The sequence below is a fragment of the Marmota monax genome, unplaced genomic scaffold, assembly GCF_021218885.2.
Source record: "Marmota monax isolate L192 unplaced genomic scaffold, Marmota_monax_Labrador192_F-V1.1 WCK01_AAM20220418_F8-fsc00012, whole genome shotgun sequence".
In the NCBI taxonomy this organism is placed as follows: domain Eukaryota; kingdom Metazoa; phylum Chordata; class Mammalia; order Rodentia; family Sciuridae; genus Marmota; species Marmota monax.
The window spans coordinates 28,891,544-28,915,533 of NW_026695227.1; the positions used below are offsets into that span (position 1 = coordinate 28,891,544).

Genomic DNA, 23,990 nt, shown 5'->3' on the forward strand with positions numbered 1-23,990 from the left:
TGAAAGGAATTTGCAAATGCTCAATACTATAAAACATCAGTTGAATAATATTACAATTACTAATGTTACACTTAATAAACTATTTCCTGTTAAAAATTAGTATTATTTTTGCTAAGATACAAATTATAAAGCTGAAGTAACTTAAAATCAAAGAAATATGCAAAAGTTTAGCACAGAAATCAGAGGACACACCAAAAACAAAACAATTAGATTAAAAAATAATCCTGCCTTTTGGAAAAAAGTAAAGCAGCAGTAGTTCTAAAGACCTCAGCCAGCTTTTAAAAGTGATGATCAAATATGGATCTTGAAATACCATTACACTACCTCTAACTTGCAAATACATTTGGTAAAATTCTATTAGTACAAAAAAAGAAGTTAATAGTAAAAAAATCTCTGCAAAAAACTTTAATTTCATCAAATAAAGGTTATATATAATGCACTTAAATAGCTGTGATTTACCTGATTAATTTTCCTGAGTTCATTCATTGCTTCAAAGTTATTTGGCTCCAATTCTAATACTTTTTCATAATCTTAAGAGAAAGTAAAAGAATTTTTTTAAAAAACTATATAATAATTATTTGTTGCCATGTAACACATAACTACCCTACAGCAAAATGAAAGCAGAACTAAGAAATATTAACATTAGGGCTGGGGATGTGGCTCAAGTGGTAGCGTGCTCGCCTGGCATGCGTGCGGCCTGGGTTCGATCCTCAGCACCACATACAAACAAAGATGTCATGTCTGCCGATAACTAAAAAATAAATGTTAAAATTTTAAAAAAAAAAAAAAAAAAGAAAAAAAAAGAAATATTAACATTAAGCTACTGGACTTTCTTCATTATTCCCTAGAATAGAAATTCTAATAGAACAAATCATCTTCCACCAGCTCCAAGAATATTTGCCATTATAAGATGTACATCATTAAACCAAGAAGCAACAAAATCTATTAGATATCATCTTTATTCAGACTTTGTTATTTATATTATGCAAATCTATTTTTATGGACTAACAGAAGACTTAGGATTTACAAATAAACTAAAACATGTTAAGAGCCTTATATGCAATATCTCTTGCCTCACAACAACCAACAATCATCTATTTCCAGTAAGGAACTGAAAATCACAGAAGATACTGGTCATATATGGTGTGACAGTACATGGTAGAATGAGAATTTGAACCAAAGTCTGACTGATGGCAAATAATGTTCTCTTTCCCAAAACAAGACACCTTTTAAATTACAAAAAGGGCTTTGTTCAAATATTTTATGGAAAGCTCTCTGGATAATTAACTATAATTATTTAGCATTCTTTATTTAAGAGTTTTTAGATAATGACAACCTGAAAAATAATACCTTTTTTAGCATCCTCTAATTTTTGCAGAGCAAATCGAGCAGCACCTCGTCTAGCATAAGCCTTAGTATAACTTCTACTTAAGGCAATTGCTAAATTACAATCAGACTCAGCAACAGCAAATCTGCAATTTAAAAAATTAAAATAAGTGAAGTTAATAAAAATCACTCATTAAACCAACACTTTCAAAGCCTGTGTTTGAAATCCCTAAAAAGGGTTTTCTTCACAATTAAACTCACATTTCCTGCCTCCTTTTACTTAATTAAGACTACTTAAAAGCAGTAATTCTCTTTCCCTCCCTGACACAGAGTACTGGATGTTGAACCACTGACTTACATTACTAGTCCTTTTTTCTTTTTTGTGGAGAGCATTTGAGGATTGAACCAAGGGCAACATACTATTGAGCGACACCAGTCCTTTTCTTTTCTTTTTTAAAGACATGTCTCACTAAATTACCAAGGCTGGCCTTAAACTTACAATCCTCTTACTTCAGCCTCCCCAGAAGCTAGGATTATAGATACACACCACTTCACCTGGCAAGAGCAATAATTCTTAATGGTAAAACTTTAGTACCATACTCTTTTACGCAAGAAAACAAGAAGGTTCAATATTACCCCCTCTTCCCCCAGTCTTTTTTTTTTTTTTTTTTTTTTTAATTTTTTATTGTTGGCTGTTCAAAACATTACACTGGACATCCTCAATGAAATTCCACAAGAAAAAAATACAAGGTAAGAAAACTGGGAAAGAGGGCTAGGATTGTGGCTTAGTAGTAGAGTGCTTGCCTAGCATGTGTAAGGCACTGGGTTCAATCCTCAGCACCACATAAAAATAAATAAATAAAATAAAGGTATTGTGTCCATCTATAACTGAAAAATAAAAAAGAGAAAACTGGGAAGAAGGGGGGAAAAACTGACAGTATTCTCAGATGAGATGATTGACCACACAGAAAACTCAAAACAATCTAGAGACATTGCTAAAAATAATTTACCAAGGTGGCTGCTTAATTATAGCCCACCACCACTACCGACAACAATGAAACAACTAGCAAAGACATACAAGACAGAAATGAAAATTTTAAGGTCATCTTCAAAGACATTAAAGAAGACTTAAGGCCAGAGACGTAAACTCAGTAGCAGAGCACTTGCCTGCCTATTATGCACCAGGCTCTGGGTTCAATGTGTGAAAAAACAGGAAGTCCAGTGGTCCATTATCATAATTAAGAATTTAGCCTTAATTTGATCCAGTTGTAGCCATTTTTCTTATAACCTGACCATTTGCCCACTCCAATTTTAAAATTCGCTAATCGCATAGATTGTACCCCAAGCTCCTTCAATCAAGGCGTTAAGGATAAAAGCAAGCAGACAGCCCACCCAGACATGCTTGTTGGCCATGTTCCAACAGCAAGCCTTTCTGGCGAGAGTAAATGCTTGTCCACCCACTTTTGAGCACGTGTTTGCAAGCACTAAAAAAAAAAAAAAAAAAAAAAAAAGCACAATTCTAATCAAAATCCCAATAGGATGTTTCAAAGAATTTGAGGCAGTGATTCTAAAATTTAAACCACTGAGCAAGTCCAGGAATACCTAGGACATTGCTGAAGAATAAGGAAGGAGAATATAGCCTACATCAAACATCAAGACTTATAACAGTATAATAATCAAAGGTACTATGGAATGGATACAGAAACAGGAAACAGACCAATGTAAAGAATAGAGATGAGCCAGGTGACAGTAGCACACGCCTGTAATCCCACTGATTTGGGAGGCTGAAGCAGAAGGATCACAAGTTCAAAGATGGCTTCTGCAACTTAGCGATACCCTGTCTCAAAATCAAAAAAAAATATAAGGGGGATGTAGCTCAGTGGTTAAGCACCCCGGGTTCAATCCCCAATGCCAGGGGTAAGAAAAAAGAATGTCTTTCTTCATGGTATTTGTCTTTTAAAAAATTCTTGTGACAGGCCAGTATCCTGCATAAGACAATAACACATTTTATGTTCCTCCACATTAAATATGTCCTTAAAGAATATGATTTAAAGACAGATAAATGTTGGAACATGTTTTAAGTTTATCATAATAAAAGTTCTCTGGGTTAAATATAGATAAGTAGTTTTTCAAATAGAGGGAAATTAATTATCAAACATTGTCACCCAATCAATTTTTTTTTCTTTTATGAATTAGGTAAAGAACATGATTACTCAACTTTTAGAGAACCACCTTAGTAAAGTTAGCAATAGAAGCATGTTTAGAGCACCCAGATATTTACAATGGTATAAAGTCAGTAAAAGAGAGTAAAAACATAAGAGTTCACAGTAGAAAAGAAACATAACACATGTTCAATCTGTCCTATACAATTTACTGTGAAAGACTTTTTTTAAAAAAATCAGTCTCCACATACACATAAGCCATTCACACACTTTATGGAAAGTCCTTACTTTTTCAATCTGAAGTATGCTGATGCTCTATTTGTTGGCAACACAGGATTATATGGATCAGCATCCATGCCTTTTGTGTAGCATTCAATTGCTTCATCATATTTCCCTTGTTTGAAGTATTTATTGCCCTAAAAGAAAAAATTAAGCAAAATGTTCTTTGTATGAGTGCATTCACTATATAGTCATTGTATGGCAACCCAAGCGCCTTGGCAGAAAAACAAATGAAATACCTAGTATACTTTTACTGACAGTATCGATCCAAAGAAACTAACCAAAGAAAGACATCAGAATTTAATCTGAAAAGAATTCCACCACTTTGAAAAGCAAAATTACCAGTTTTACAGAAATTAGGCATCTCTCAGAGGGATTTTGACACTGCAAAAATTAAACAAAGATGGCTGTGAAATGGAGGAGTAATATAATATTTATGCTGAGAATCACACACTGACTTCAAGTTATTTCTGCCTACTACTATGAACCATGTTACAACTTCAGATATGATCCAAGCACTTTCTATACAATTCATTTATTGCTTACAACAATCCATTGAAGTTTAATTAAAATGTTAATCTCACTGTACAGTTGAGAAAACTGAGGTAGAAGCAGTTCAAAGAGCTTGTCATAGATCTAACCAAATAATTAATCTGGATCTAGGGTATGTACTCCTAACTATTATGCACATTGCCTCCCAACAGGGATCTAGCCAATAACAATTTGAAGTTAGAACAAAATCCCTTAGCATGTCGAAGAAGTTTTAGAATTCACATGATTTTCTACTTAACTTGCTTAACTGAAGGAACCTATAGCTAAAACATACCTTTTCTTTTAGAGCAAGAGCCTTTTGTGCATCTACATGAATCCCATCCTCTTCTGACTCTGATTCTTGAGACACAGAATCATGGGTAGTATCTTCTTTATCAAGCTCTTCAAGGATACTGTCCTTAAATTGTAAGAAGGAGAAAAGTGCTCATAACTCCACATCCACTAGGGGAAATAAATTATCCTTAACAGAATTTAACTTATTACAATATAAAGACCTAATAGGCCTCTAAAAGCAGCAATTTGAATAACCTCTCATGTCACATTATACCCAGAGAAAAAGGTGCCCAGGTTTAGAAAATAAAGATCCAAAAAGAATCTTTTAATTCATAAAGCTAAGTCAACAGAATCTACAAATTATCCCTAAGTCACAGTGAGATATTATCACTTAACATAAGAGAAGTCTCAAGTACCTCTAAACTAATGTACATAACACCCAATAGCAGAGAGAAAGAGTTAAAAAAAATTCTTATTTTACAACAACAAAAACCACTTTTAGAGCACAATTAACTCCTGACCCTCATAACAACCTGAGGTAAATTCAATTAGTCATGTTTTTCATTTGAGGGAATAAAACACAAGTTACTCAAAGTCATTCAGCTAATAAATGACTTGAGTAGAGATTTGAATTCAGGCTGCCTGCCTCCTCCAGATCTCACTCCCTATGTTACACAGTTTACCTATGTATTCCAAATATAGTTAACTCTACCAAAGCAAGTATAATTATACACTCTTTTTTATGGTAATAAATAACTTCAAAGACTCCCCTAGGATTTTTCAAAATCACATTTTTATCATTTATGCTAAAAGAATAATTCTACTAAAATATTTTTAAATAATTTTACTTCTATTAGACATATCATAAATGTACATATTTATGAGGTACAGTGTAATATTTCAATACAAGTATGTGTAATGACCCAATTGGACTACGTAGCATAATACTCCAAACAATAGTAGATATCTTAAATCAATAAGCATTAAAGTTCATTTAAGCAAACTTGTTAACCATTATATAAACAAAATCATGTTTGCATCTAACACACATATTATTTAATTATATATGTAAAAAAATACATTGTCAATAAATTGAAAAGCAAAATCAATGCTTGGTTTCACTGAAAGAACATTAAAACAGATTAAAATTCAGCTGTGTTTTAGCATGAAGATTCTAGAAATAACATCAGCCTACTGACACTGTAGCCAAGATTACCCAACCCCCTGCAATGATGACATGTAGAAAACAAAATTGCAGCAGGACACTAAAGCAGCATCTCAGATACAAACTAGAAGAGAAGGGTAATCACCTAAATATTGTATAGATTCACTAAAATGACACTGCAAACAATGCAGTACAATCACAATGGCATTGTCCACACACAGCAAAAGCTTATTCAAAACGTTAAATAAGTAAATGACTGTGGAACGCATCTCTGTAAGAAATCTTTTGAGATGCCTTTCAAGAAAGAGCATTATATGAAGACATTGACTTATGAAAAGGAACCAGCTGTATAATAGAGGGCAAAGTGACACAGACTATATGTCACTCAGATGAGAAAAAATCATATGTTTAGAAAATGTTGTTCCCAACAGTAATAAATACAAGATCCAAAATTGTATTTCTCTTTTATTTGGACAATACTGAAACAGATGGCAAAGTAGTTAATTAAGAGTAATTAACATATTTATGGGTCAATGAGTCTTGATTTCATTAACAAAAATACAACACAACTAATTTGGAAAACAGTTCAGCAAAATCTTCTAAAGTTAAATAAATGTATAAACTATGAATGAGCAAATCCCCTCTTGGTGCTTATCTCCATAAAATGAACTGTACTAGAATGCTCATAGTTTATTAATATAAAATGGCTCCAAACTGGAAACCCAAATGTGTCAACAGCATGGACAAACAGTAAAATATCCACAAAACAGAATTCAGATCAACAACGTAAAAGAATAAAAAACTACTACTCATAATATGGATCAATATCAGAAAATGCAAAAGCAGCCAAACACACGAGTGCATATTGTATACTATATTTATATCAATTCCAAAACTGGCAAAACTAACCTACAATATGAGAATGTATCTGAAGAGTGGCTGCTTTTGAGAGGTTATCAACTGACAAGGTGGCTTCTGGGATGCTAGAAATATTTCTCTCTCTCTCTCTCTGATTCACATGTGTATGCAGAAGTAAAAATTCAGGAGGCTAGCTGGGCACAGTGGCACAGGCCTATAATCCCAGCAGCTCTATAATCCCAGTTGCTGAGGCTGCTGCTGAGCCAGCCCTAAGCAACTCAGCAAGACCCTGTCTCTAAATAAAATATTAAAAAGGGCAAATGTGAATCAGTGGTTAAGTGTCCCTGGGTTCAATCTCCAGTACCAAAAAATTTTAAAAATTCAGGAGGCTATATATATCGATTTAAGGAATTCATGTATATTATACTTCAGTAAAAAAGTTAAACCAGAAAGTACAGAAAAAATAATAAGCATAAGAATAAAAACTGTCATTGTCTCTGGGGGTATGGTAAAAAAAGAAAATGGGATAGGGAAGGAGCACATTTATAGCTTCAACAGTACTGGGGAAATTATCTTTTAGATGATGAGCTCATATTTCTTTTTATGCTTCAGAACATGAAATAATAATCAAGTATCACATAATAAACACCAAAAAGGAATGTATCTTTGGTTACACACACTTCCCTTCCACACACGCCTCCAACCAAATCAACCCTTAAAGTGAGTAAGAGTCCAGAATAAGGTGGACCAACCAATAGTTTTCCTTTCACAGACTGACATGACTGTGGCTACTTGGAGCTCTGAGCAGAAGGTTCTTAGGTAGAGTACACACTTGTAATAATTCTCAACTACACTGTGTGTTATGTGTTGGAGATGGGAGGCACATATAACCCACTTAGGATTAGAAGGGTGAAATATACCTTTTTGGGATTAGATTTTATTGTCACACAACCTCAGCTCTAAATCTAGACACAAAGGCATCTCTCAGCAGTGTTCTACAGGTCCTTCAGTATATTAAAAAAAAGTACTGCCAGAGTCATTCTTTTCTGGAAGTATCACTAGCTTAGAATCCTGGCTGTTCAGAAGTTAGAGATGGCAGGAAGAATGGGTAGCTGGTCTAACTATAAAGAAGTAAGCATAAGGAGATCTTTGTGGTGGTATTTCTGTACCTTAGTTGCAATGGAGGCCACCTAGATCTAAACACAATAAAATGTCACAGAACTATTTACACATTATACCAACATTGATTTCCTGGTTTTGATTCTATACTTATATATAGTTAATAAAATGTAAATAGTGAAAAAAACTGAGTGAAGAATACAGTGGGCCTCTACATGCTTTTTTTTTTTTTTTTCTTAAAGAGAGAGAGAATTTTTTAATATTTATTTTTAGTTTTCGGTGGACACACATCTTTATTTTATTTTTATGTGGTGCTGAGGATCGAACCCAGCGCCTCGCACATGCCAGGTGAGTGCACTACCGCCTGAGCTACATCCCCAGCCCAACATGCTATTTTTGCAAAAAGATAAAACATAAAAAAAGAAAAGAATCCTGGCTGTTTTAGTCACCATTCACTAAAGGAGGATTAGAAAAGAAAAATTAATCTACATAACTAAAAAGACTTGTAATTAAATTTTAATTCCCACATAAAAGAATCTATAATAGAAGACACAAGCCACAAGGACTCTATTTTTTTTTCATTTAATCTGTAACTGTTAGCTAACTCCAACAAGATTTTATTCAAATATATCAAGAAGCACATGACTAAATTAACTTACCACATCAAGTTTTGCCCATGCCTCATAATCATAAGATTTTATCCTATTTTTTGTGTTTTCCTCCTTGGTTTTTTTAGAAGACTCTTTAACTTTGCCTTTCTTCTTTTTCCTAAAATTCCCATTTCGAATAGGAGGTAAATTCTAGGGAGAAAAATAAGTTTTAAACTCAACTAGCAATATATAAAATTCTCATTAAATGATATTTTCATGTAAGAAGTAATTTTTCTATTTAATTTCAAGTGCTTCAATATACCAATTTACCATCTTTACTTATAATGATAATTATGCTTAAAAAGTTTAATTCATCCTATGATGAATGTTGAACATTGTTCAGTTACAAGTAAAGTATTATTACCTGAATATCCTAATTATACCTTAATTTATAATCCTAGATTCAGACTTCAAAAACTATCTGATCTCCAGACTTAGGACATTAAATGAGCAGTCATTCAAAGGCAAACTGAAGTCTTTCCACCTCATTATATGCAATATAAAAAAAACCTAATATATTTAAATACGTTGTCTTAATAAAATACTTGGGAATCAACCTAACAAAAGAGGTGAAAAATTTATACAATGAAAACTACAGAACCCTAAAGAGAGAGATAGAAGATCTTAGAAGATGGAAAAATGTACCCTGTACATGGATAGGCAGAACCAACATCATCAAAATGGCGATATTACCCAAAGTTCTCTACAGGTTCAACGCAATGCCAATCAAAATCCCAACGGCATTTCTGGTAGAAATAGATAAAGCTATCATGAAATTCATATGGAAAAACAAAAGACCCAGAATAGCAAAAGCAATTCTAAGCAGGAAGTGTGAATCGGGAGGTATAGCGATACCAGATTTCAAACTGTACTACAGAGCAATAGTAACAAAAACAGCATGGTACTGGTACCAAAACAGGCAGGTGGACCAATGGTACAGAATAGAGGACACAGAGACCAATCCACAAAATTACAACTTTCTTATATTTGATAAAGGCGCTAAAAGCATGCAATGGAGAAAGGATAGCATCTTCAACAAATGGTGCTGGGAAAACTGGAAATCCATATACAACAAAATGAAGCTGAACCCCTTTCTCTCGCCATGCACAAAAGTTAATTCAAAATGGATCAAGGAGCTAGATATCAAATCAGAGACTCTGCACCTGATAGAAGAAAAAGTTGGCTCCGATCTACACATTGTGGGGTCGGGCTCCAAATTCCTTAATAGGACGCCCATAGCACAAAAGTTAATAACTAGAATCAACAAATGGGACTTACTCAAACTAAAAAGTTTTTTCTCAGCAAGAGAAACAATAAGAGAGGTAAATAGGGAACCTACATCCTGGGAACAAATCTTTACTCCTCACACTTCAGATAGAGCCCTAATATCCAGAATATACAAAGAACTCAAAAAATTAAACAACAAGATAACAAACAACCCTATCAACAAATGGGCCAAGGACCTGAACAGACACTTCTCAGAGGAGGACATACAATCTATCAATAAGTACATGAAAAAATGCTCACCATCTCTAGCAGTCAGAGAAATGCAAATCAAAACCACCCTAAGATACCATCTCACTCCAGTAAGATTGGCAGCCATTATGAAGTCAAGCAACAATAAGTGCTGGCGAGGATGTGGGGAAAAGGGTACACTTGTACATTGCTGGTGGAACTGCAAACTGGTGCGGCCAATATGGAAAGCAGTATGGAGATTCCTAGGAAAGCTGGGAATGGAACCACCATTTGACCCAGCTATCGCCCTTCTCGGTCTATTCCCTGAGGACCTTAAAAGAGCATACTATAGGGATACTGCCACATCAATGATCATGGCAGCACAATTCACAATAGCTAGACTTTGGAATCAACCCAGATGCCCTTCAATAGAGGAATGGATTAAAAAACTGTGGCATTTATACACAATGGAGTATTACGCAGCACTAAAAAATGACAAAATCATGGATTTTGCAGGGAAATGGATGGCATTAGAGCAGATTATGCTAAGTGAAGCTAGCCAATCCTTAAAAAACAAATGCCAAATGTCTTCTTTGATATAAAGAGAGCAACTAAGATCAGAACAGGGAAGAAGAGCATGAGGAAAAGATTAACATTAAACAGAGACGAGTGGGGGGAGAGAAAGGGAGAGAGAAGGGAAACTATGGAAATGGAAGGAGACCCTCATTGTTACACAAAATTACATATAAGAGTTTGTGAGGGGAAAGGGGGAAAAAAAAACAAGGGAGAGAATTAAACAACAGCAGATGGGGTAGAGAGGGAAGATGAGAGGGAAGGGGAGGGGGGATAGTAGGGGATAGGAAAGGTAGCAGAATACAACAGTCATTAATATGGTATTATGTAAAAATGTGGATGTGTAACCGATGTGATTCTGCAACTTGTATTTGGGGTAAAAAATGGGAGTCATAACCCATTTGAATCAAATGTATGGAAGATGATATGTCATGAGCTTTGTAATGTTTTGAACAACCAATTAAAAAAAATAATAATAATAAAAAAAAAAAAAAAAAGAAATGCGAAAAAAAAAAGAATTAACTATCTAGGTAATATCTTCATTTTTATGCCAATAATGTATACTAATATGTCATTAAATATGTAACCTATATGTCATTTTCATATGTGTACACACCTATCCCTACATATTTTATGATGCTATTTCTTTAAGTATTATCACATGGTCATCCTTTCAGTCACTATTCACTAAGATTTAAAATATAACAGTAATACAAATTACAAATACTTTTTAAAAAACACAGAATTTCTAAAAGAAAATGTTGATAATGAAGCAAATCACTTCAATTTCAGTATTTTCACAAAACATTTTAAAAAGCCATGCTTTATTTGAGAAATAAAGTTTTAGTAGATACCAAATTAGGAATTCTTACTTTACCTCTTCAAGAATACCACTCTGTCTTCTTAGTTCCATATCCTTTTGTTTAATGTCTTTTTCCCAGTTTTCTAAATCCCTCATAAAGTCTTGTAATTCTTCTGCATTTTGTTTCACTTGCAGTTGTAATTCAATTGCTTTACTGGAAGTCATTATGGCCTGTAGAGCTTTGAACAACCAACTTCTGAGAAGAATTAAATAATACATTATGACAGTTGCACCTCAACTTACAATAGGGTTACATCCCCACACCCATCATGAATTGAAAATACTGTTAAATCAAATGTACTTCACCCTCTAAATTCCAAATTTTCAATTTTGCAAATATTTCTATGAAACTGACACAAGTATATTAAAATAAGTTGGAAATCATAATCAGAAGAGCTTAGATGTCCTTTGTATGTTTTTATGTATATTTTTTCAAACTCTAATCATTCCCCTATTTTCTCTGAAAACAGAACTCTGAAAAACTAGAATTTCACAAAAATTGTTGCTCAATTTAAGTTTTTTTTTTAATAGTTATTCCACATCTGCAATGGTGGAACTTCATAGGTTAATAAACCTAACCTACTAAAGTAGCTTAGCAACATAGTACATTAATAAGTATCAATTCTTTAACCTCCTGGTGATTGTTTACTCTCCTGGTTGTTCACTGATCTGATACCATGGCTGAGTGGGAGTTACAGCTCACTGTCACCACCCAGTATCACCATATTGTACCACATATGCCACACCATTTAAAAAAAAAAAAAATTCAAACTATGCATATTCCTTCATCTACATTATAAAGTTGAGAAATCCTAAGTCAAACCATCATAAGTTGGGGACTCTATTTCGTTTATTCTTCTAAAACCTGACTAGTTCATGATTGTCCACTATTTCATAATGACCAACATACTTGGACAGAAAACAGTCTAAAGAGATGTTGAATAAAGTATCAGTATAACATTTTTAAATAATGTATCAACTGTTTGATAAATAAACAAGAGAAGTTTGGTCATCCTTAAACAACAATGAAAGGTGATGAGGGTGGGGGGAATCACTGAAATTAGCAAGTAGCCCATGGTAGCATATTGGCTATTGATCGCTAGTTTCTAATTATATCTCAATTATTTCCTTTACACCTTTTTCTTCCAACATTTACTGCACTTCTACTATGTGACAAATCCCACATGGAGATTTAAGGATGTAAAATCAAGCACAAAAAGGTGTCTTGTCTAGTGAAGGGGAAAAAAAAAATCAAAGTACTAAGGAACAAAATACTATGTTAGACAGGGATTCTCAACCATGGGACTACTGACATTTTGGACCAGAAAATTCATTGTCATGAGGGTGCTGTTCATCATAAAAAGGCTGGCAACATCCCTGCCCTCTGGATTGTTTCCAGACACTGCCAAAGGCCCACAGGAGGCAAAAATAACCTCTATGGTGAACCATGTACAGATGTTATGGATGGTTAAAAATCAGATGGTAAGCTGAAGCTGGACACCATGGCACATGCCTGTAATCCCAGCGGTATGGAAGGCTAAGGCAGGATTGCATGTTCAAAGGTAGCCTCAGAAATTCAGTAAGGCCCTAAGCAACAGAGAAAGACACTATCTACATAAAATATGTAAAGAAAAAGGGATGGGGATGTGACACAGTGGTTAAGAACCTCTTGGGTTCAAACCCTAATACCAAAACACACACACACACACAGAGACACACACACACACACACACAGATGGTAGGCTGATAAAGTCAAGACAGGAGTCTTGTCCAGAGGCTTTAAAACTTAATCTGTTTCATAAAGGACCAGTCAAGCAGCTAACAGGGAGGAATAGGATGGCAGAGTAAGGAACTATGAGGGACAACGAAGGTTAAAGAGGTATATATAGAAAAGATCTTGAAATGCCAGGCCATGAGATTTCACCTATATTCTGAAAGCCCCATGAAGGTACTAAGATGGTAAAACAAAAAAGAATTGTTGACTGGTTAGATTGGGAAACTGGGGAGGAAAGAAGATTCAAATGTCCTAGATTTCTGGCTTAGGAGTCATTTTGAGTCAGAAAACACAATTTTTTTAAGTTCTAGATGGACACAATATATTCATTTATTTATTTATATGTGGTACTGAGGATTGAACCCAGTGCCTCACATGTGCGAGATAAGCGCTTTACCACTGAGCTACAGCCTGTGTTAGACCAGGACACAAAGAAAAGACCACCAACTCCAACTAAAATCAAATTAAAGAAAGCTTATAATTTCAACTGGCCGGGCTGCCTCTCCCAAAAACCATGGGAACAGAAGACAGTCCCACAGCTCTCTAGGAGTGCAGCTTTATAGCACAGAAAGTTACACAAAGGGGGGTTTGAGAACTTGCAGATAACAAAATTTTGATAAACATAGCACAAAGGCTTGTTAATATTTTAGCTGGACCTGACATCAGAATTTATGAGGGTCAATAGAGCTTCAAAGAAGGCTGTTATCTGGTCATGGGTGAGTTCAAGGCACAGGTGGGCATTCCAAGCAAGTTTAGAAATCACAATAATTTATAGTAAAGCAGAAATTAGCTTTTCATGCCTTTGTGGTGTGAGATGGCTCCCAATCTTAAGAGGGAATTAGGCTGGGTTTATCATCAGACCAGAAAACACAATTTTTAAAAAAGAAAAGGGATTTCAATATGTCAAGATCATTGTATTGTCTTGAACAACTAATAAAAATAAATTTAAAAAAAAAAGAAAAAGAAAAGGGATTTCAGAGTTGGAGGGCCAATGGACCCCAAGATTATTTCAGTTTGAGATACGCTAATTTTGAGTGCTCAAAGGATATCAGAAGAAAATACACAGTAGATATGAGCCAGGCGAGGTGGCGCACGCCTGTAATCCCAGTGGCGCAGGAAGCTGAGACAGGAGGATCATTAGTGCAAAGCCAGCCTCAGCAACTTAGGCACTAACCTTGTCTCTAAATAAAATACAAAATAGGGCAGGGGGTGTGGCTCAGTGGTTGAGTACTCCTGAGTTCAATCACTGGTATTAGAGAAAGAAAGAAAGAAAGAAAAATCCAGTAGATAGCAATAAAGCACTAGGGATAAATATGGATGTCACCAGCACAAAGGTGAAAACTAGAATTATAGATTTGAACACATTTAGCCACTGTGACAACCAGGAGATTGGGAGGAGACTGTTCCCTAAGGAACAGAGAAAGAGGTGACAACATAGGAAAACCAGGTAGAGCACCTGGAGAGCTGGAAGGAAAATAGTACTGTCACAGAAGACCAAAGAAAATAAGCTCAAGAAAATGGAAGAGATTAGCAGTGCCCAATGTACAAAAGGCATACAGAGAAAAAGAAAGTACATTACAGTTAGTTGTATAAAATTGCTGAGAATTTTAATGGGATTTTTAAAGGGTGGAAATGAGTTAAATAAATGATTACCGGGGATTAGAGTAAATTTGCCTTTAATGAAGAACTGCTCTTAAGTACTATCCGGGCACTGGAAGTACAAGGAACAAGAACACAGAGGAGAGAGGATGAGTGATAGGGAAAGTCTTCCAAAAGGTGAAGGGAGAGTCAAAACTTAACGGGCAGGAGAAGGAACTAAGGTTGGAGAAAGAAAATGGGATTGGAAAGGAATTTTGAACACTTAAAAAAATATTTCACTTTATAGGGAAAGAGGAAGAGTTACAGATTCAGATGGGTCTTCTGACCCTAGCCTCAACAACTAAACTAAGCCTAAACTTTCAAGCAGTGTCCATGTTTGGTTATACAGGTGCACCTCACTCAAAAGCAAACTAGTACAATATTTTGCTGGGGACTCAAAAAATGTCAAGCGCAGCAAGCCCCTGAGATGCTGTAGAGGGGAGGCCTATCTGCCCTTGCTGCTCCCGCAAGCACAACTGCTCATACCGAACCTGAGGCGGAGCTGGGTTCCAGCAGGCAATCAGAAACTTCCAGCGCTCCGGGTATCACTTTCACACCTAGTAACTGGGCGAACCCTGCACACCCTGCCAAAAGAAGTCAGGCCCCTCCGTGGTCTTGTCGGGAGGATGACCCTGACGTTCCGACCCCTGCAAATCTCCCAATGCCGGGGCGGGGCTGGGCAGGACCTGCAGCAAAACGGAACGCCCATCCCGGGTCGCGCGCAAGGAGCCCCTCCCGGGAACGCGCTCCCAGGGACGCCGCTACCCCGGACACCGCCGCGCCGCGCCGCGCTGCCCCTACGCCGCGCGGCGGTCGCCCGCTTCGCCTCGCCCAGACCCACAGCGCGCCCCTCCTCGCGCTAGGAGATTCCAGAGGGTCCCGCAGTGACAGCAGTGTCCGCTCACCTGCCAGGCCGTACTCACCTAACAGCAGCCGCTCAGACGCGCCGCCACTCGCGCCGCCCCGCCTCCCTGGACCTTCCCACAAGGCCCCGCGGGCCCTCGCCCCGCCCCCGGGGCCTGGCCGGAGCGTGCGCAGAAGTCAGGTCAGCGACCTGACGCCCGGGGACTGACAGGTTGGGGATTGATGGCGTGTAAAAGTGAAGTCTGGCCTTTTGCGTCCTTCCAGTGTGACTAAACTAAACACGAGAGAATCTCCAAACTGCAGAGTCATCCTGACCTAATCCGATCCCAAAACAATAAAGCCTTCAACATTTCCTTGGACCTCCCTCAAATGTAGCCCTAGTATTTGCCTTGCTTTTATCCAACGTTATGTCATGACAATCATGAGAAAGTTACTGTCTCTATATCGTGAAAGGACCGACGTAAACTGGTAACCCTAGCAGCATCCTGGGGTTTGCGTTTTCCTCTAAGCTGTGTGTCAGCACCCTCTATGATGTGTGTCAGTATTAAGGTCTGTCTTTATGCTCTGGCTAAGAAGAAATAGGAAGCTTTTAACAGTTTTCGCTTCTGCTTCCTTTGTGAGTAAGCCATTTTTCACTGCCATGCTAACTCTAGAATTGTAAAATAAAACAAAAATAATTTTTGGAAGTCCACACAAACAAGCCAGTCCCGGTGTCTGTGATCCCAGCTACTTGGGAGGCTGAGGCAGGACGATTGCAAATTGGAGACCAGCCTGGGGAAAATTAGTGAAACCCTGCTTCAAAATAGAAAGGGCTGGGGATGAAGCTCAGGTAGAACGCTTGCCTAAGGTATTCCAGACCCTGGATTCAACGCCTACTATGGAGGGAAAGGGCAGGATTAGAAGGCCACAAAAAAGTCACAATCAAACCAAGCTTTCAAATTGAATCAGCTCTCTGATTTCAAACATTATCCCCAAAATTCAGATCAGTGATTCTCAAGCTTTATTAAACATTGTGATCACTTAGGGACCGACAGATGGATGGATGGATGGGTGGATGAATAGATAGACCAACCCACCAACCTATATAGATAGATATCCTCCCTCTCCCTCCCTCCCTCCCCCCCCCTCTCTCTCTCTCTCACACACACACACACACACACCACAACACATTGATGAATTCTATCCCAGAGGTTCTGATTTAATTAGTCTGGAATGTAGCCTCAGCATCACAGATTTTTAAAGCATGCCATATTGCTGTGCCATTTAGGCTAGGAAACATTAACCTAGGACCTGGTCAATAAAAAAACCACCTTAGGGTCCTCCCTCACAAGGTCACCTGTTTCATGTTGTTTAATTGTTGGGTATCTTTGTATTTAAAAGTTTTAGAAGTCAAATCATTAAATGCATTACCAAAATATTTACTAATGGAATGATTTTGTTGTTGTGTTTGGAGATAGATAAGTAATTTTTAACATCATACTGTATTTTAAAACTAGTAATAAGTCAATTTAAAGAAGATATAGATTTATTAATGTTCTTAACAAAGCAATTACCTTCTCTTCATTAATGCTTCGCAAAGTTGATTGAGATGAGAGAAAAGAGGACCAACTACCTGTTTTAGTAAAACTTCATGGGACTCTTAGGTGATGAAACCTCTCTCTTTCTCCTTCTCCCTTTCTTTTCACATACTATTAAAAGGTTGCTTAGTGAATACAGAATCAAAGGGAGAAAAGTTAACTAAATGGTTTTGATGCTTGATAGCTATCATCACCAACTTCTGAGGCTCCCAAAGTGGGGAGGATGTCTATAATGGCAACCTTCTCCCCTGTGAATTCAGACATGGGCCTTCTTCTTTTATTTATTTATTTTTACCAAGAATAAACCCCAGTCCTCTCAAATGAAGTTACTGTTAACAACTGAACAGCCACTTTCAAAGAAACAGTCTCTTTATGAGATTTACATGTTGAAATCAAATTGTCAGTGGAAATAAACATAAATGTTGATTATTGCAACAGTAAAATGCCGCAATTAATGATGGTAAATTAATTTTATGCCAAAAATAATTACTAAACTCTTTCAAATAGTTTACTATGGGAAGGTTCTGATAGTTAATATAAATCTTCAGAAGAGGGTATTAGCTAAGTAACTTTAGGAAGAAAATTTATGCACCTTGACACTTCCTATTACAGAAATAGCATATATCGTTTGGGGGGTTTTTTGTTTTTTGTTTTTGCATATGACAGAAGACCAAAGTAAAGGTGGTTTAAACATAACAGAAGATTATTTCTGTCTTATATAAGACTGAACATAAGCAGTGCAGGACTGGTATGACAATCCAGTGTTAGGCCCAGGCTCCTAATACCTTCCTGCTCTACCATCTTCAATTATGATGCAATATGGCTGCTCAAGCTCCAGCAATCTTATCTGAAATCAAGTGAGCAGGAAAAGGACAAGAACAAGAAAATCGTGTTTCCTGTCCTTTAAGATATGCCTCCTCTTACATGCCATTGACCAGGACTTAGGCACATGGCCCCTCCTGGCTACAAGAGAAGCTGAGTTTTTATTCTTGGAAGTCATGTGCTCTTCTAAAAACTGGGAATTCCATGAATAAGGAAGAAAAGGAAGAGATCAGGTCTTGAGGGGCAACCAGCAGCCTCTGTCACAAGCTTTAAAAGAATAATGAATGAAGCCAGGAATGATGGTTCATGCCTGTAATCCCAGCTACTCGCTAGGCAGGAGGATAGCAAGCTCAAGACAAACTTCAGCAACTTAGTGAGATTCTGTCTCAAAATAAAAATAAAAAGAGCTGGGTATGTAGCTCAGTAGTAGAGTGCCCCTGAGCTCAATACACAGTACCACAAAAAAAAAAGGAATAATGAATGAATGAGTAGATTCTGCTAGAAATCCAGCTCACTACAACATGAGGAAAAGGTTGGATTTTGAAATCCTAATTTGCTACTTAATAAGAAAGTGACTTAATCTGAATCTCAAATGTCTAAGTAAAATTACAATGGTAAAGATAAAAATACCTACCAAATGTACATTAAATTGTATATTAATGGACTATTTAGCACAACTTGGGACATGGTAAGAGATTAACAAATGTTAGTTTCTACCTCTCTGTCTTGCAAAGCTAAGGTCCAGAACCTGGGGTACAGTACTCTCTCCTACATTTTTGTTTCTCTGCCTCCTGTTTATCTATCTGGAAGACCCCTGAAGAGGTCAGTAAGGAGTAACAAGTACTGACATTGGTAGATGAAAATTAAGACTAATCACAGGGAAGAGGAATTGCCTCTCCTAGTAAAAAATGAAATCTATATATAAGTGAGACAAGTAAGAATGATGAGGTGAGTGTGATGGTGTACTGAAGCAGGAGGATCACTTGAGCCCACAAGTTCAAGACCAGCCTAGACAACATAGGGAAACTCAGTCTCAAAAAACAAAACCACAACAACATAAAGAATGATGAAAAGAATAGCCGGCACATTATTTTACATTCCTTACCTTACAACAGTGGTACTATTATCCCAATATTACTGATAAGGATACTGATTGAATAAGAAAGTTACCCATGTAACCAGCAAGTAACTGACTAGATCAGAGGTTGCACCTAGACTATGTACTCCTGACCCCTTGTCCTGTCCACTGGACTGTGAACACCACAGGATAGGATAGAACAAGTTCCTGTTTGATTTGTCTGAGCTCTCAAATTTGTTATAGGTTCCCTTCTTGGCTGGTTTCTTCCTAGAATTGTGTCCTAAATAATCCGACAACAGGTGAGAATTCTTTTTAATATCTCTCAGTTTGGTCAACCTCTGCAGTCACAGAAGCTGCATCCAGGATGTCCTTCTGTTCCCTGTATATGTGATAGAAGGGGCTGGTTACTGGTACTGGAGCCAAGAGTCGCCCACCACTCACCTCCCCGTTGTTTGCTTGTGATGCTCTTTCCATGTTTCACATTGCACCTGGAAGATTTCTCTCCCTCTCTTAGAGGACTTGGTGAGCCTTCAAGCACTTCACCAAGATACCACTTTCCCCTGAAAGGACTTGAAAGGAGGAGTATCATTCCCAGCCCTGCTCCAGGGAAAATGCAGGGAGACCAACAGTCAAGGGATCCATAAACAAAGAAGAGACACGTTTCTGTTTTTTGTTTTTAATAACTTTAATTGGAGACCTGACCTCTCTAAGTCAGGGAGCAGGACTGACTCTGTGGAGCCCCATCTGGCTCCAAGCAGGCCCAGGGGAGAAAAGCACCACTGTGGTGGAGATAGGGAGCAGTCTCCCTGGTCTCCCATCTAGAGTGATTCAAAATATTGCAGCTGGCTAAGCCTTAATAGAGAATAAGTTATAGTTGCCTTTCTTTTTCTGATGCTAAATCTTCCTCCTCTTATGGGAATTCTATTTAAAAAAAAAAAACTATTTGGGATCAAAACATAAGAGTGCAGATGCACTAAACATCTATAATCAGGAAGCTTCTGGAAACAGATACTGAGTTGACCACAAAACACTCAGGCCTGGGGAAGCCACCCTGCCCCAGCCCATTTGCTGTCCCAACCATTACCCAGCTCTGTTCAATGACAGAGTTCTCCCAGACTCTGTTCCAAAAGGATCTTACTGTACAAAAGACTAAAGGCCCACTGGTTAGTTTCTGTGGCCTGACTTCTTTGAAGCCCCTGACACAGAGCCAAATTGCAGTTTGCAGAGCTGTAAACAATAACAGCCATTATAGTAATCTTATATTTCTATTAGCAGTTCTTCCTAAGAACATTTGAAAAGACCTCAGTAAATGTATCATCAGGTTTGTCCTCTCGCCAACCCCCAAAACAGGAAAAGGGGTAGACCTCTTCCCATTATGTTAGAGGGAAGCAGGAGGCACTGTGAGGCCAGAGGACTTGCTCACAGTTCCACCACGCATCAGAGCAAGGAACCATCAAGGCCCTCCACCTCCTCCACCTGGACTTTGTTTCTTAGTCGATATTGTTAAAATACTGGATGACAAATGTTTGACTGCTTCTCTGCATTTTCTAATTTGTTTCTTTCCTCCTGTATAGGCATTTTTGGTTTGGGGGTTCTGTTTCACTGATGTGGGATTTCCTCCGAGCCTCCTCCCTCCCTTTTCCAGTCCAGAGTAGACAGCACCTCAGTCCTGCAAGAGTCCTCCCTGCCCTCATGGCCCTTTCTGGCTCAAAGTTCTGTTCTAATGGGTGGAAGACACCACGTAGGCTGTGGCAATGTACTTCTTGCCATTTCCATAGGTAATCTTGTCCCAGGGATAGGTCTGGATAGCCAAGGGATAACCACCCAGGCTTAACTGGCACCTGTGGGAAAAGATCATGAAATCAGAGGGGCCCACCACTCCACCTTGCCTCTTTCCCCCAGGCTGCAAGGATCCAGCCCCCTCCCCGCTCAAAAAAAAAAGGGTTCTGTCCTTTATGACAGAGCTGCCACAGATTTCTGCTGCCACAGATTTCTGCAGCCACTGAGGCATCTGGACCTTATTTTCTGTCTTCGGAAAGAGGAGCTTTCCTCATCTTTCCCAGAGCAATATTTTAAAACCCCAGATTCTAGAACTGAAGTTCTCAGAATGAATATTTGTTTCATCTTTCAGAAGCATAGAACCCTGCCAGGTGGTGGCGCACACCTATAATTCCAGTGACTCATGAATTTGAGGCAAGAAGATTGCAAGTTGAGGCCAACCTCAGCAACTTACAAGACCTTGTCTCAAAATAAAATGTAAAAAGAGGATGGGGTGGGTGGCTCAGTAGTAGAGCACTCCTTGGTTCAAACCCAGTATTAAAAATAGTAGAACCCAAAGTTTCCAACTGATACAGAACAGGAAGGCCAGTTGTTACCAACTGTTCAGTTTCCCTCAAACAGCCTCAAGAACAAAAATAGAGGCTTACAGTCCCCAAGACAACCTATTTCTAACTTCTGTGAATAGTAAGATCCTGCATAAAATTGCACTTGAGGGGAAAGAAGGGAGATGGGTTCTACAGCTAAGATGAAGTTTGGCAGCCTCCAATCTAATCTAACCACTGCTCGAGGGATAAAATGGAGGCACAGCACAATGATCTGTCCAAGCCCTCTCAGCCCCTGAGTGGCAGACTCCAGATGTCTGTGGCTGGCCCAGTACTTACACTTTGCCTGGCCGGGCAATGAAGCACAAGGAGTAGAGTGCAAACTCAAACTCAGGGCTGCTGCCAATGAAAGCTGAGCCCACTTCCTTATAGTAGCCGTCCCAGTTGAACTGCATCGCTAACACATCAGGGTAGGAATCCCACTGCAAAGAAAAGGGCAGAAAGGGGGGTTTGGTGAAGGCCACAGAGTAGCATTAGAGAGGTGCCAAATGCCAGCAGTTGGTCAGTAGTTGTTGAAGGTCCATGAGGAGCCTTCTTGGGCTGGGTTGTGGCTCAGTGGTAGAGCAACCTTAGCATGAGGAGCCTTCAGGGAGACCGGCTTCCTTAAGTAGAAGTACCTGAGCCCCACTCAGACCCTCTGTGTGGTGTTGACAGTGCCAAGGAGGCCAGAGTCAGCAGCCATAAGACCCAGACCAGAATGCCAGGGATGCAATTGTTCCTTATTGCCCCTATACCTGGAAGAGGATGGTTCATTTCCCCCAAATTATTTGCTGGTACAGGACAGCAAAGGTTTCTTTTTTGTAAATTGTATGTAGTTTAGCTCAGACTATCCAGGTTCAAACTCTCAGCCACATTTGAAAGACATTCGGGCGGGGGTGGGGAGGCGGATAATTGTATGTCATTGGTTCTTCTCCCTCAAAATCCTCCTCTGACCTCAACCTCCCACCCAGATATGGTGTCCTCTGCCCTCTGACCATGCAGTTCTAGAGCCTTCCCTGGAAGGGAATACCATCTCTTGGGTGGCTAAACTTGCTGTCCAGCAAGGGAGGACACCACGTTCACAATCCCCACTGGGCTGCAGATGAGTCAGGGGGAGGAACAAGTCTGACTGTTCCAAACACAAGGATAGAAAGTGTGGCCACCAACAGGGCTTTTCCAGCACAGGTACTCACAGGTCCATCATAGTTATGGCTGTAATAGTCAACCAGGCCCTCCTTCTCCTGCAGATAGAAGCGGATCCAGTTATGGAAGCCAGTGACCTTGCCCTTTTTGATTTCACCTATAAAACAGAGCACAAGGTAAGTGATCTGGGCTTCTGGAACCATCCTGTCCCTCCAGTCCCCTTTCTCTCACCCCACACCAAGGCTGCCTCCTTCTCTGGGATCTGAATGTTCACCAGCTCAGTCCCTTACCTCACTCCCCAGAGTCCCTCACATCCCTGTCCTCTCCTCTCAGTTCAGCCAGAATGATTCTTCCCCCTAGCTGATACTAGAGACCACTCTGGAATATTCTTCTCAGCTCTTTCTCCAGGAGCAAGCCTGGCCTGGTGGGAGCCTTATGGGACAGGGCAGTGGGGAACAGACTGTGAACCTCTCAGGAAGCAGCTGACCAAGCTCTGGAAGCAAAGGACTGCTCAGAGGCTAACTACCTTGCCCCCAAACACTTGTTCATTCAAGATGTAGCCCCTTGAGAGCTCCAGTATCTGGTCTTCTCTCCCTCTTAGGTACTCGAGAGAGACTACCCCTCAAAATGGCTTCTCAGACCCGTCCCTCTTGGCCTGATAGTAGAATGTCCCTCCCTGACAGCCAAGTTGGCTGTCTATTCTTCAGGGTCAGGGCTGCCCTGCTCCTGAGCAAAGTCATTCCTTTTCACCCCTTCCACCCTTCCTTTCTAAGCAGGGTGCCCCACCTGAGAAGACATGTTCAAAGCCACTGGAGTCCGCCTCCTCATTGCCTCTTGAATAGAGCCCAAACCACATATTCTTCAAGTCGTCAACGAATTCTTGTTCAGAGACATAGCGGTCTGCAGAGAGGAACACAGAGGACGTTGGAGAGGGGAAGAGAGGTCGGGTCCTGGGAAACAGAAAAGGGCCACCTGCTTCAGGACATCAAGAGAGACATGGGGGCGCTGGGGTTGTGGCTTGGCAGTAGAGTGCTTGCCTAGCATGTGTGAAGCACTGGGTTCAATCCTCAGCACCACATAAAAATAAATAAAATAAAGGTATTGTGTCCATCTACAACTGAAAATATTAAAAAAAAAAAAAAAAGAGGAGAGACATGGGTTTAATCAATCAACAAATGTGTTCAACTGCCCATTTAGCAATGATCAGCAGGACACCCACTGTGTGCTAGGCCCAGACCTAAAGGCTGAGCATTCAGCAGAGAAAAATAAGGACAGGGTCTCTATCTTAGAGTTTACATTACAGAGAGAGAGACAAATAAACAAACATGGAAACACTAAAGAAATCATGTGATTTCAGACACGAGAGTAGCCTGTGATGACTAGCTAGATGGGGTTGGAGTGTGCTGTTTTGAAGTATCCCCCCCCAAAAAAAAAATATGTTAGGAATACCCACTGTGACA

At 38.9% G+C, this 23,990-nt stretch overlaps 2 protein-coding genes and 1 long non-coding RNA gene across 9 annotated transcripts in view; 1 reads left to right on the forward strand and 2 right to left on the reverse strand.

Annotated features, from left to right (window-relative positions):
- The window catches only part of Rpap3 (RNA polymerase II associated protein 3), a 38,525-nt gene extending 22,810 nt beyond the window's left edge, over positions 1-15,715 (reverse strand). Inside the window, exons 1-7 of one of the 5 annotated variants that reach the window (XM_046436237.2) lie at positions 15,610-15,715; positions 11,290-11,470; positions 8,394-8,534; positions 4,594-4,716; positions 3,777-3,904; positions 1,351-1,472; positions 460-530 (exon numbers count right to left, since the gene is read on the reverse strand). In XM_046436237.2, coding sequence (XP_046292193.1) covers positions 460-530; positions 1,351-1,472; positions 3,777-3,904; positions 4,594-4,716; positions 8,394-8,534; positions 11,290-11,439 — 735 coding nt within the window. In that variant the 5' untranslated portion in view covers positions 11,440-11,470; positions 15,610-15,715. Of the gene's footprint in view, positions 1-459; positions 531-1,350; positions 1,473-3,776; positions 3,905-4,593; positions 4,717-8,393; positions 8,535-11,289; positions 11,471-15,172; positions 15,269-15,609 lie in introns of those variants that run through there. The other 4 variants (XM_046436239.2, XM_046436238.2, XM_058576269.1 and 1 more) reach the window with 4 other exon arrangements.
- Positions 15,716-19,211: 3,496 nt separating this feature from the next.
- LOC124087065 (uncharacterized) lies at positions 19,212-23,661 on the forward strand. Of its 2 annotated transcripts, none has more exons than XR_006849994.2 (3): positions 19,212-19,326; positions 22,635-22,706; positions 23,304-23,661. It is a non-coding gene; the product is annotated as an uncharacterized LOC124087065 (long non-coding RNA). The 2 variants fall into 2 exon arrangements; XR_006849993.2 differs by having other exon boundaries at positions 23,307-23,661.
- The window catches only part of Endou (endonuclease, poly(U) specific), a 28,034-nt gene continuing 23,737 nt past the window's right edge, over positions 19,694-23,990 (reverse strand). For both annotated transcript variants that reach the window (XM_058576347.1, XM_046435714.2), the window contains 4 exons: positions 23,317-23,430; positions 22,581-22,687; positions 21,688-21,830; positions 19,694-20,868 (listed from right to left, as the gene is read on the reverse strand). In XM_058576347.1, coding sequence (XP_058432330.1) covers positions 20,748-20,868; positions 21,688-21,830; positions 22,581-22,687; positions 23,317-23,430 — 485 coding nt within the window. In that variant the 3' untranslated portion in view covers positions 19,694-20,747. The remainder of the gene's footprint in view (positions 20,869-21,687; positions 21,831-22,580; positions 22,688-23,316; positions 23,431-23,990) is intronic.